At 38.8% G+C, this 12,477-nt stretch overlaps 2 protein-coding genes across 2 annotated transcripts in view; both read right to left on the bottom strand.

Annotated features, from left to right (window-relative positions):
• Positions 1–10,969, bottom strand: part of LOC135072052 (SH3 domain-binding protein 5 homolog) — a 28,558-nt gene extending 17,589 nt beyond the window's left edge. Inside the window, exons 1-2 of the mRNA XM_063965988.1 lie at positions 10,656–10,969; positions 5,977–6,039 (exon numbers count right to left, since the gene is read on the bottom strand). Of these exons, the coding sequence (XP_063822058.1) occupies positions 5,977–6,039; positions 10,656–10,724 (132 nt within the window). The 5' untranslated portion in view covers positions 10,725–10,969. The remainder of the gene's footprint in view (positions 1–5,976; positions 6,040–10,655) is intronic.
• LOC135072051 (F-BAR domain only protein 2) lies at positions 6,365–10,669 on the bottom strand. The gene has a single exon (XM_063965987.1). It carries the CDS (start codon positions 10,592–10,594, stop codon positions 7,913–7,915), a length of 2,682 nt encoding a protein of 893 aa, XP_063822057.1. The 5' UTR covers positions 10,595–10,669; the 3' UTR covers positions 6,365–7,912.
• Positions 10,970–12,477: the final 1,508 nt, after the last annotated feature.

Below are 12,477 nucleotides of genomic sequence, written 5' to 3'. Positions count from 1 at the left end.
GTGTATGGCATAAAAATAAGTCATTGATTTCGGCAACTAACTTTTTTGCTTCGTTTCGTTGCTACGTTTGAAATAAAAGATTTTTACAAGCGCAAAAGTATTTTAACGAACTTTTGAATAAACATCATTCCATTAAGGCCACTAAATAAGTACTTACCACATAAGATTTTTTATGTTACCAAAAATAAATAAACTTTAATTTTCTGCTTAATTGAATTCCTTAAATAACTAGTAGTAGCCCTAGAATAGCTTGTGTGGCGCCGCCCGCCGGTCCGTCGTCCGGCGGCACTCTTGTGTTCGCGGCCAGTGGCCCAACGGCAGCACAAGCGCAATGGCGGCCATTACGTAAGCTCGTGTGCGTGCGGATTTTTGTCAGTGTAGTAGTGAATCAGCTGAACAGGGTGTTGTATTGGGTTGATAAGAAATGAAGTTGTTTCCTTAATTATCTCGGAAACTAGCCTGAATTTTTGGCTCAAACTTTGGGAACGTATTCAGTGTGACGTATACATGCTCCCATTAAACGGAACGTAGCTGATTTAGAAGGACCCTATATAAAAGTCATACATATTAAACAGAGGAAAACCTGGCCTTGATCAGTGCGCATGATAAATGTTTTCCACTCTCATAAGTGAAGTTGGTCTATTTTCGTCTACAATGGAACTTGCTAGTATCAAAAATGTTCGGTTGGTGTACAAACATAGCCAGCCAGGTAATTAATTAATTGTAACTTAGCCAGGTGTGCGTTTGTTCTCAAGGCTACTCCATCCACGTTTCAACGATTTTTTAGTAACAGAAGTCATAACTTATTTTACCCTTGAGATGAGATAAGGTTATGTTTAAAGCCAAAACTGGTCGACTCTATAATTTTTAAGTGCATTGTAAAAACTAACTGGTTTTAAGCGTCCTAAGTCTGATAAAATAATTTTAAGTTCAAAACTGAAAAGAATCTATTGCGATGGATAAACAAAACCATTTGAACAAATTCAGATGCTTACTGATGCGATATCTTTCATTTCACCAACGGTGCAGTGAAAATACAGTTGCTTCCTGTAGAAAGTCCCAAGTTCCCAACCATAAACAACACCTTAAAATTTTAAAAACGATTGTTGCAATTCATGCGTATAAAGTTCCAATTATGTACACGACAGCACATAAAGTTAAACACCCTGGCAACTTATTTCTTTGTAATAGGTACTATTTTTAAACGAAAATGTATAGTGAGGTGCAGTTGACTGCACTAAGGTCAGGTGCCCAACATCTGTCATTGCATTGCTTATCGAGCACGAACTTAATAGAATTTGTAAACATGTGATAAAAACTGAACTCAGAGTATAATAAATACTATTCTATTTGTTGTACCTTTACGCCATGTATTGCATCAAGGTTTCAAGATATGATGGTTGCGTTGCAAGTGGCAATTCACAATGGATGGTAATCAGGTTGGTATAATGAAATCGCTTCTCCAACTGATGAGGGAATACACTCTTTCATATTACATTGTGTTTTCTCCTTCAATTAGGTTTCCTTACATTCATACAGGTTCTAGAATGTAGTTTCTGTTAACTGGTGTCAAATAATTAATTCCTCCCTACTTTGGGACTTCCCTAATCTGCAGATGATACCTTGGTGGCCTCAAAATGGGTCCCAGGCGATCAATCCATCTCCTGGATATTTTTTTACTGGGGATGTTTAATGACAAAGATTATAAGGAGAAATCACAAGAGTTTTTTTACGCTGCTGAAGAACTGCAGTGGGACAAGGATGTGCTTTTTATATGTATAGGTGCAAATAGAAGTTCTCTGACTTAATGTCAGACAGAGATGTATTATCGCCCTTTACACAGATTAGTATGGGATTAGAAGAATCCCTATTGAGAAATGCCTTGCAAAGGAACGTGACTAGAAAGCCATCACAAGGAAAACATGAAGCCATACATTTTCCCTTAAATTATACAGTTTTAAAATTACACACCAATTCAAAAGTCACATTATGTGTCGTTTCCTTTGGTTGAAATATTGGAAGCTTGAATAAACTTGATTTTATAAAAAGAATAATATTATGATTAAAATCACTGCGGAAGGCACATTACTCTATCGGTCCGTTTGTCTCATCATTTACCTGAATTTAGACTATTGGAAAAGTTGTAAAGTAATTACATCAGAATCAATTATCTGAAAGATCGTAAATATTGTAAAGGGCACATTGATATAAAATAGCTATTACTTGCAAGAATAAAAATGGGTCATGGCTGAAAGCGACTGCCAACAAGAATTGTGTTGTAGAGATGATTGATCGAGAACAGACGAAGGAAACCATTTTCCAAAGAATACGAGTTCGAGTCCTGCAATTGACAAACGTGCATAAATGATCCTGCAGGCAAAAGTTGAGTCATATTTTACTTGTAAAGTCGGCAAAGTTCCTCTCAGTTCGTGCAAAATTATTGCTTCTTCCCAGCGGATTTTAAATGGGATGAATTTTATTCTTTATCGCGCGCGTTTAAATCGCGTTTAAAAATCCGTATCAAATAGGTACCAATTTCAGTAGTCCCATACCATCATCCCTTGTACCGAGATTCAACAATATGTCGAATGTATTGTTTTAAGTCGCTTCCACTTTCGCCCTGATCATCACTTACCATCAGGTGAGATACAGGCCAAGAGCTTCCTCGTTGTGGATAAAAAAAAGTTTGTTTTCTGCACGTAACATGACTATCTGTAGAGTTTTGCGTTATTAAAATAAATAAATGGGTTCAACTCAACGGTATCGGGAAACGTAATAAACTGAGAGAAAAACTTCCTTTACATTGACTTTCACTTATAATATTGTACTGTGACTAATAATTCATTATACGCTGCTAGCAACGGCTAATACATTGCATAATAAGATAGGTCAGAAAATAGTAATACTACCAATTTAACGCTCCTAATCACTGCACAATCGGTAAATCCAAAAATATATCTTATCACAAATGATATAAGAACTTTACCACTAATTTGCCAATTACACAAGATAAGAATGCATCCGTTGCAAAAGGCACGGACTGTGAATGTCACATAGCGGCATTTACAATGAGTACTGGGAAAATATCCCACTACTGTAGTCCGACAATTTATTGTTAGGCAATCCGATATGAATGGCTTTGATGATTAGACAACTACATATGACAGTAACTGACGGTTATAACGTACTTTGGGTTCTTCGTAGAAGCCACCTGTGATAATGCCACGTGGCAATATGAATACATCCTTATAGGATACATATTGCCACGTGCCGTGCGTGATGCGTGGTGGTGGTGCTGCATAATATAAGATGATACATGCATCAGAAGTGACTATAGGCAATTTAATCAAAGGTCATAAGATCGATCATTATGTCGTTACTTTATAGATAATGAACGGATTTGGATAAAAATTGAGATTAATTAATGAATAGATGCGAATATTTTAATACGACAAACGGTTATTCGTGTTGCCAGGATCATGAGTGAAAGAAAGAAATACCTGTATGTATGTATTTAAAAAAAAATAAAACCGACTCCAAAAAACCTACACTAAAACGTAGAAAAATAATTACTAATTACCTACTTATTTATGTAGGTATACCATGATTGATACTTCTGGAGTCGGTGCCAAGATTATGAAACATGTAGTTTGCCTGCACCGACTCCAAAAGTATCAATCATGGTATACCTACATAAATAAGTAGGTAATTAGTAATTATTTTTCTACGTTTTAGTGTAGGTTTTTTGGAGTCGGTTTTATTTTTTTTTATAAAATTTTACTTATTTCTTGCTTTTTAGTTAACTAATTATTACCTTGATGTTACCACTGAAGGTAGGCAGTACACTGAGACCAAAAAAAATTGGTTCATAATCGGCGGAGATATTGCGTATAAAAAAGTTCATCCTAGGGATTGCAAATATTCGATAGATTTCTATTTCGAATATTCGAATATTTTTTCAGTGATATTCGAATATTATTCGAATATTCGAATACTTTCAAAAAAAATAAAAAGTACTTAAATTATCAATGTTTTATTGCTGGGTTTATTGCTTTAGGAACTATATTTTAACTATTTAACAATATAGTTTTTAAAACAGTTATAAAATTCTCATTATCATCATAATTTCAGCCATAGAGGTAACACACACTGATTGAAGAATTTCGTCTTTAGGCACTGAGGTATTTTGGACTAAAAGATGTTGTATAGTTTCCCGAACGCTGCCCAGCCGAGTTGGATTCGACGATGTACCCTTTTCTCGAAATTTAATCTACCTAGCCGAATCGTTTGTCAGAGGAAGACATACTTGTCAACAGTCTCGAGAATCGAGCTCTAACCGAAACATGGACGTTGGACCTAAGCTTCGTTTTGTCCACGTACATCCGAAGGCCTGCCTGTTGAGAGACTTTAAGGTCTTCGAGCATTGTGCCGAGGTCTTCAAGCGATTCTGCCATGATCACAATATGGTCAGCAAACCGAAGCTGAGTGATGTATTCGCTATTGAAAGGTAATTATGCCTAATCCTTTCCATTCAAGGAGCTTGAAAGCGTCTTCCAATGCAGCGGTCAACGGTTTCGGAGATATAACATCTCTCTGCCTCACGCCTCGCTGCAGAGGAATCGCTCTCGTGCTCTGCTCCTGTACTCGGCTCGACATGGTAGCGTTTTTGTACAGGCATTTCAGCATCTCGATATACCGATAGTCAATATGGCACCGCTGAAGAGACTGCAGCACTGCATAATTATCGATCGAATCAAAGGCCTTCAGGCCATAGTCCAAGAAAAGCATCACCACGCTTCTATCCCATGCCTCTGGCGTTGTTCCTTAGAGTAAGACGGGACGAGTTTCGGTGTTCCACCCGCGTTCAGAAGCTCCCAGGTTATTCCGTCATCACCCGGTGCCTTGTTGTTCTTTAGCTGTTTGAGAGCCTTCCTAATCTCGTATAGGCTGATATACGGGATGTCTTTGGTATAGTATCGCGTTAACCTAGCACTTGCATCTGTTGCTGAGTTATTAACAGGTTTGGAGGTATATAGCTGTCCATAAATCTTTTCGATCTCACCCAGAACCTCGGCTTTTGTTGACATTACCGTCCGCCGTCTTCAGCATCGTTGTCTCTTTCAGGTAATTTGGAACCTTGGTTTCGCAAGACAACTTATTGTTAACCAATGAAGTCGGAAGCATCAATGACTAGTTCTTTTAGTTGGTGATATGTATTTGATGCCTCCGACCACATTTGCAAACACTAAGTTGTCTTCGTTCTATCTTTTCTGTTTATTTTTGTAATATTCGAATATTCGAATACATGTTAATTTACTATTCGAATATTATATTTGGAATCTAAATTCGAATATTCGAATATTCGAATATTCGATTGCAACCTCTAGTTCATCCCCAATTTTCCACCCTTGGGGGTGAAATATTTTCTTCAAATTCGCATGAAACCACCCTTTTGATAATACCTATTCAACAAAAAAATAATCGTTCAAATTGGTTTATAATCGGCGGAGATATTGCGTATAAAAAAGTTCATCCCCAATTTTCCACCCTTGGGGGTTGTTTTTTTTATTATTAAATTTAAATGGGACCACCCTTGAGGTATTACCTATACGCCGAAAAAAGATTTGTTCAAATCGGTTCATAATTGGCGGAGTTATCGCGTAACAAACATAGAAAAAAAAAAAAAAAAAAAAAAAAAAAAAAAAAAAAAACATACGGGTCGAATTGAGAACCTCCTCCTTTTTTGAAGTCGGTTGAAAAGCAAGGCTAAGCATAGGCGCAGACCACCGATTTTTAGTTGGCTGATAGTTGGGCCCGATTTTAATTTGTATGAAGAATCGGCTAAATCAAATCGGTGTAATGAGCACTTCCATACATGCCCATACTGATCAACTGTCCGACTAAACTATCGGCCGATGAAAAATCGATGGTCTGCGCCTAGGCTAAATTTAACTTAGTATAAAATGTTGAACTCACATCAAGCTCCAGCTCCAGCTTGTTAATCTCGTCAGTGGCCGCATTCAGCTTCTCCAACTCGACCTGGAACGTTTTGAAGAACTTTAGGCAGTCGCACGGCACTCTCACGCTCTCCCACGCGTGGGGCAGTAGCAAGCAACACGTAGGGACGGGAAACCTTCGCGAGTGACGCCTGCGCATCTCATACAACTAGATTCCTACGACTAACACTATCTTACTGTACCAAAATACGATTGCTTCCTGTCCCTACGGCCAGCACAAACCTGCCGTATCAAGATAATGTCAGATACGGCAAATCTGCAGCCGACAAGCGACTAATACATAAACTTTACTTACTTATTTATCTCTTCTATTTGCCACTTATATTTCGGTCCAAGGAAAAACTCAGTGAAAATGCTAAAATTACATTTTATTTCAAATTACCATGAATGTAATAGTACAGTATACATAGAATCATACATGCGATAAATTTTACAATACAAAAATACTTTTTTTACGCGATCAATTGTGTTTTGTTGTGGTTAGGTATATAACATTTGGTGAATTTATAAATGAAGTCGATTAAATAGTTCTAATACAATTTGCTGCCAAATTATGATTCCCTTATAAAAATTAATAACATAATTATTTGTGAAAATAATAATTCTAAATTACATTTAAAAAGTAAAGAACATAATTATTAGTACTGGAATGGTTTTCAAGTTTTTATTTAATAATTAAACTGTTTATTTTATGAACACTTCACTTTTGGTAAAGTTAGTTTAGTTACTATACAAAAGGTAGGAGTTCAATAAATATTAGGCCGTCAGGCTGTGTGGAAATATTACAATCCTAATATACATTATAATAATAATAACTATATTTAGAAACATTAAAATATGAGATTACTAATGAGTAAAACTTGAAATAACAAGAAAAATTACTGGATAAGCAAAGAAGTTAACAATTTTGTTGTAACTTGTTTAAGGTGGATCTCCACTAAATGCTCCAAAAAATTCAAACGTAAAATAACTAAAAGCAAGTACTGTAAACACTGGTTTCAGAGATTCACTTGAACCAAAGTCCAACAAGGTTACTGAAACTGCAATAAAATAATATAGGTACAGTACAAGGAATTATTTATCCTCTAAGTACTCAGTAGGGTTAGTTATTGTGGCCTTAATAAGTAGATGAGATTAATAAGATTATTGTGTTTTAGGCCATCATAAGTGTTTACTAATAATAAAAATATATTCTAAATACGTAATAATAGGTCACAAAGTGAAATTATTTTGTGTTAATGCAACTAAAATAAAAAACTACCTAGAAATAGTATGAAATAATGACCGCAGAACTAGCAAATAATAATGTAATGGAATAATTTTTTGATAAACAAAATAATAATGGATATAATAATACACCTATTATGGCTATAAAGGCTGTAAATTAAAGATATTATAGCCAAACTGTACAGCTCATTTGGTTGGGTTATTAACTCTATCATGTTTAACATGTTTAAATTAGCAGGTCATTCACATACCTAGAAACTTAAATAAAATTAATAATTTATTTGTTAAACTAAAAATTGTGATGCTACTGTTTCTAGCAATTTATACACATAAAGAATCGTTAATTTTATACAGACTGGGCAGAAAGCAATGCTGAATATTACAAATTACATTTTAATGTAAATGGCACATTTGTATAAAAAGTATTGTGAATGCTTTATTTACCATCATGTAAACTTACAATTTTATAATAATGAAAATTGACAAACTTATTTAATAACTAACATAACATAATTTCGTGGACAGGAAACAGTCCTATAAGGTACCAAAGATACATTTCGATGAGAATGGACTATTTATACAATTCTACACATCGCGTACACACCTTAAAAATCGACGAGGATAACTAAGTATCAACCGATACGTGAATTCATAAGGATTTGGACCGATCAGTGCAGCTCACTATCACAAATGTATTTGCCGGAGACGAAGCGGCGCTTGACGAGCGAGAGGCGGTAGCCGCCGCCGACGAGCTCGAACTCTATGCCGGAGAGCGTGGCGCCCTCGCAGTTGAACTGCGCCGAGGCCGTGGCGCGGCTCGACGGGCCCGCGCCCAGCTCGAAGCGCGCGCGCAGCGAGCCCACGCCGCGGGCCTCCGAGTGCTGCGACAGCTCCGTGAAGCGCCACAGCGCCTGCCCGCTGTCCGCGCTCCACTGGCTCGGCGGCATCGCGATCACGTTCCGCACCGCGCCGTTCATCGGCACGCACACCGACACGTTCAGCAGCGGCGACGGCGGGCTCATCGCGTGCAGGTTGTACTTGTAGTCCACCTTCAGGTCCGTGTGGTCGCGCTCGCACTTCCAATAGGCCACCAATTGGAAAGGACACGACGCCGCCCCCGCCTTCGGGCGGATCTGGTACTTCAGTATGTCCACGTTGAAGTACTGCGCGGTCGGATTCTTCTCCGACTGTCTCTTCAGCAGGGAAGTCAGAGCGGGCATGTTGAACTCCACCACCGTCGAGTCGCGGGTCGACAGCATCGCGTTGATCGATATCAGTTGCTTGTTCGGCAGCACGTTGTCCAATCTGTGGATGTTTTTCAGTCTGAAGCAGAGCTTGGCGGGATTCGGATTGTTAGCCAGAACGCCCACTATGCCGGTGGGGAAGGACAGCATCATGTCGCCGGACATTTTCACCTGGCATTTGGACTCCTCTGTGCCCCGGAAATATGAGTGTATGATCTCGTGAAATGCGACAGCCAGGGGAATGGTGTCGGCCATGCCGATGGTGAGAGGGGAAGGTCCGCGAGAGCCGGAGGAGCCGGCGGTTCGAAAGTCGCCTTCTGACCGCCTCGAGGGTGGACGTGGCAGCGAGATGGTGGATATCGTCGGCGTGGACGTGCGGACGGCCGATTGACTCATCTCGCCCACTTCCGAAAACAAGTCCCCGACGTCGGCCGTGGACACAGGCGTGGGACTCTCCAGTAAATGCGATTGATTAGCTTGCAACGGCGCATACGGATTTGAGACGTTGCCGTGTGGCGAGGTAGGATTGCTCCCGGTAGGGCTTTGGAAGAAGTTCAGATCTAACAAATCGCTGCTCGCTTTACTTGTGTTGGCGTTTGATCCGCGTCTTGTATTAGTGCCTATTTTGTACAGAGAAATATTTTCTACAGTGGCCCTCAACTCGTCGACGCTGGCAGACATGGGAGCGCCGCCATTACTGATAGGTTTAATCTCCACATGAATTTTACGATCTCTATCCTCATCTGAGTCAGAGTCTGTGGAAGAATAAACACTACCTTTTTCATCTTTAGGTCTTATGCAGTAGCCCTCCTCATCTACTTCAGGAGAATTCATCAGATCCTCTTTCGTCACTACCTCCTCTTCTTTTTCCTCTAAATCAGACTTATCACCTGCATTTGAGTTTTCTGATATCTCATCTTTTTTCTTTTTTGATTTTTTTAATTTGGTCTTGGTCCTTCTGCTACGAAGGAACCATTTTGATTCACGGAGAGGAGTCCTGCCCATGTTGCTGTCTTTGTCTGGAGCTACCGGTGTGGCCGGTGTACCGCTGGGACTGGAAGGGGCAGAGCAGGGAGCCGCTCCATCAATACTGCCACTTGGCTCATCTTTGCTCTGGAAACTTGGAGTAAACAAGTTCAGGAGAGATGTGGTCCTTCTTGAAGTCTTAGTGGCAAACGATGGTTCTTTCTTGGGTGCCTTCTGAGGCTGTGCTGGCTTGTGAGAACCATTCGAAATGGTGGATATTTGATCTGCTTCTGAAATCGAATTATTAGCTGACCCTGGCTTGGTCAACGATGTGGGCAGCTCTACCAAATTAGCTTTCTCTATAGCATTATACTTCTCTATCAAAAATTGTTCAAGAAGCTTTTCTACAGTTAATTCTAAGCACTGATGTTTAAAATCCCTGTGTACTTGTCCTATCAGATCGTGATTGTTCTGAGTGATGTCCGCGTACGCATTCACAAACTGTTTCATCTGCTTCAGATGGGCCTCCTCAACATCCTGAAAATGTTTACAGGTTTGAGTCATTTTCTTCTCAAAATCTTGTTTGACAAGGTTGTATTTTTCAGCCAGCTGCCGATAGTCCTCATGAAGCTTTTTGAGTTTAACTTCTGCCTTTTCTATGTCTTTAGCAGAAGCGTTATCTTTGCGCAGCTTTTCTAATTCGGTGGACTTGCTGGTGTACACATCTTTAGCTTTCTGCAAAGCCTGCTTAGTGTTCTGTATGAGTAGCACTACTTCTAGGGTGTTGGACTCGGAGTCCTTGACGGCCTTGTGTTTTTTGTGAAGCTCGTCGGCGTAGCGCGCCACGTCCTTGACCAGCTCGCCGACCTTCTGGAACATGTCCTGGTGCAGGTTGGCCAGGATCTCGGCCGAGCACTTGAGCACGCCCCAGAAGGGCGCGAACGTGCCCTGCGCGCAGTTGCTGTTCGCCTGCTTCGCTAACTTCGCCAACGACTTCGAATTGGACTCCTCGATGTTCGATCGCTCTCTCAGGTACTCCGACAGCTCCTTGCTCGCGATGAGACCGTATTTCATGTTTTGATACAGAATATCGTATCCATTATGCTCGTTGGCGAAGTAATCGACGAAGTTGACACTCATCTTTGCAGTTACAAAGGCTACAGTACAGTTATTTCAATACATTATATTGTCACTCACTGACCTGTATTCTGGGATCGAGCTCAGAATCACCATTGTCGTCGGCTGGTATCGTGAACGAGGATTCCTCCATTGTAGTTAGGACTAGGAAGCCACCCAATCACCTAAATTACATCACCGACACAAAAGTTTAGCGTCACATTCACTATAAATTCACTGAGTCCGATTGGTTTTTATTGTTGAACATCACATAAAACTGTATAATTTGGTAATATATAAACGAGAAATACTAAATACAGCTCCGAGTAACGTGTTTTTTACCAAAATAAATAATAAAATAGGAATTTTTCATTCAAGATGACGTCCACCGTCATGACGTCAAAATCATAACAATAGACAAACATTTAAACTTTTTTATAAGAGGATGATAGTGCTGTATACAATTGAAAGTTCAATTAATTACTAGCATATTCATTTTAAATCTAGCACCGTTATGGTAGTGATATTATTTTAGAAATAAAACTTCAAGAAGGTAATTTAAATTATTAAATCAATCACAGGCTTGACTTTGGAATAGATAATAACACACTTTGACACTACATATTCGAATACCTTCGATTACTCATAAATCACAGTTTAACTTTATACTAGTCTATTATCCCTCCTTCAAGCTCAGTTGGGTAATAAAAAAGAAGCCTCTTCTCTTAATTTTTTATCTTATTTGCAGCGCCCAACAACTTCCATAAATATTATCTATCTTTTGTAATGTAACACACTCTAAGAACCCATGTAGTAGGTATGGAAGCAAATGACATTGGGAACTTTTTGCCCCACTTTTCGAAAAGTAGCGGACACAAACGAAACCTATCACAGATGATACATACTAATATCCAATGAATTACCGTGCATTTTTTTCTCTCTTATATGGGAATATTGAGAAAATGAAGTTTTAATATTTTATTTTATTTTACATTTAGGTAACATTTTTGACGACCTCGGCGGCGGAGAGGCGCACACACCGGTTTTCAAGGTGTGCCGGGCCAATCCTGAGGTCCCGGGTTCAATTCCCGGCCGAGACAATATAGAAAACGATCTTTTCACATTGTCTCTGGTTTGGGTGTGTTGTGGTTCGTCGTTCCCGATTTCCATAACACAAATGCCTTAGCTACTTATTTTGGGTTGGAGTAATATATGAGATGTTGTCTAATATTAATTTAAGTATTTATAATATTTTATTTATTTATATTATTTTATTTATATTTTTTATTTATTTTTATTATTTTATTTACTTTTATTGGTTACTCTGCAATGCCAAACAACATAACATATAAAAATATCAAATCATTTTAGACAAATATATTTTCAACTTAGACTCGTCATATCTCAGAATTCCCATATATCACAACATAGCGCTTTAAGTGAATATACCTACAAGTATAAAGCTTTGAAATAAAATACGTTTCATCTTTGTCCGCCATGGGGCATTTTCTCATATTAAAGTTCCCAATGTCCTTTATGGCCGCTTTCACATTAGGGCGAGAGAAGCGCGATAGCAGCGCAGCAGCGGTGTTTTTTTAATGTCTTTTAGTATGAAACTATCGGCAGCGCGTTTATCGCGCTGCTAAGTCGCCTAAATGTGAAAGCGCTCTCTGGGTAATTTAATATGTGATTATATTTTAACATGACATGATAAGACCTCAAGAAGGTTTTGTGTGATTGATGCAAAAATAGTTAAATCCAAACTAAAATAGAAATACACGAGTCTTAACGCGATATTAAGACGTTAAAACCCGTGTCTTTTTATTTTAGTTTGAAATAGGTAGAACGCGAAAGTTTAAAATCTTATAGTTAAATCTAATTGAACAAATTGAATAAGTAAATGTCAT

This window comes from Ostrinia nubilalis, chromosome 5 (genome assembly GCF_963855985.1).
Source record: "Ostrinia nubilalis chromosome 5, ilOstNubi1.1, whole genome shotgun sequence".
In the NCBI taxonomy this organism is placed as follows: Eukaryota; Metazoa; Arthropoda; class Insecta; order Lepidoptera; family Crambidae; genus Ostrinia; species Ostrinia nubilalis.
The sequence above is the reverse complement of the archived record's forward strand: the minus strand, read 5'-3'. Positions and strand labels throughout refer to the sequence as shown.

Bases quoted from the DNA above. Each gene is read 5' to 3' on its own strand.
- LOC135072051 (XM_063965987.1), bottom strand. From the start codon at position 10,594: ATGAGTGTCAACTTCGTCGATTACTTCGCCAACGAGCATAATGGATAC.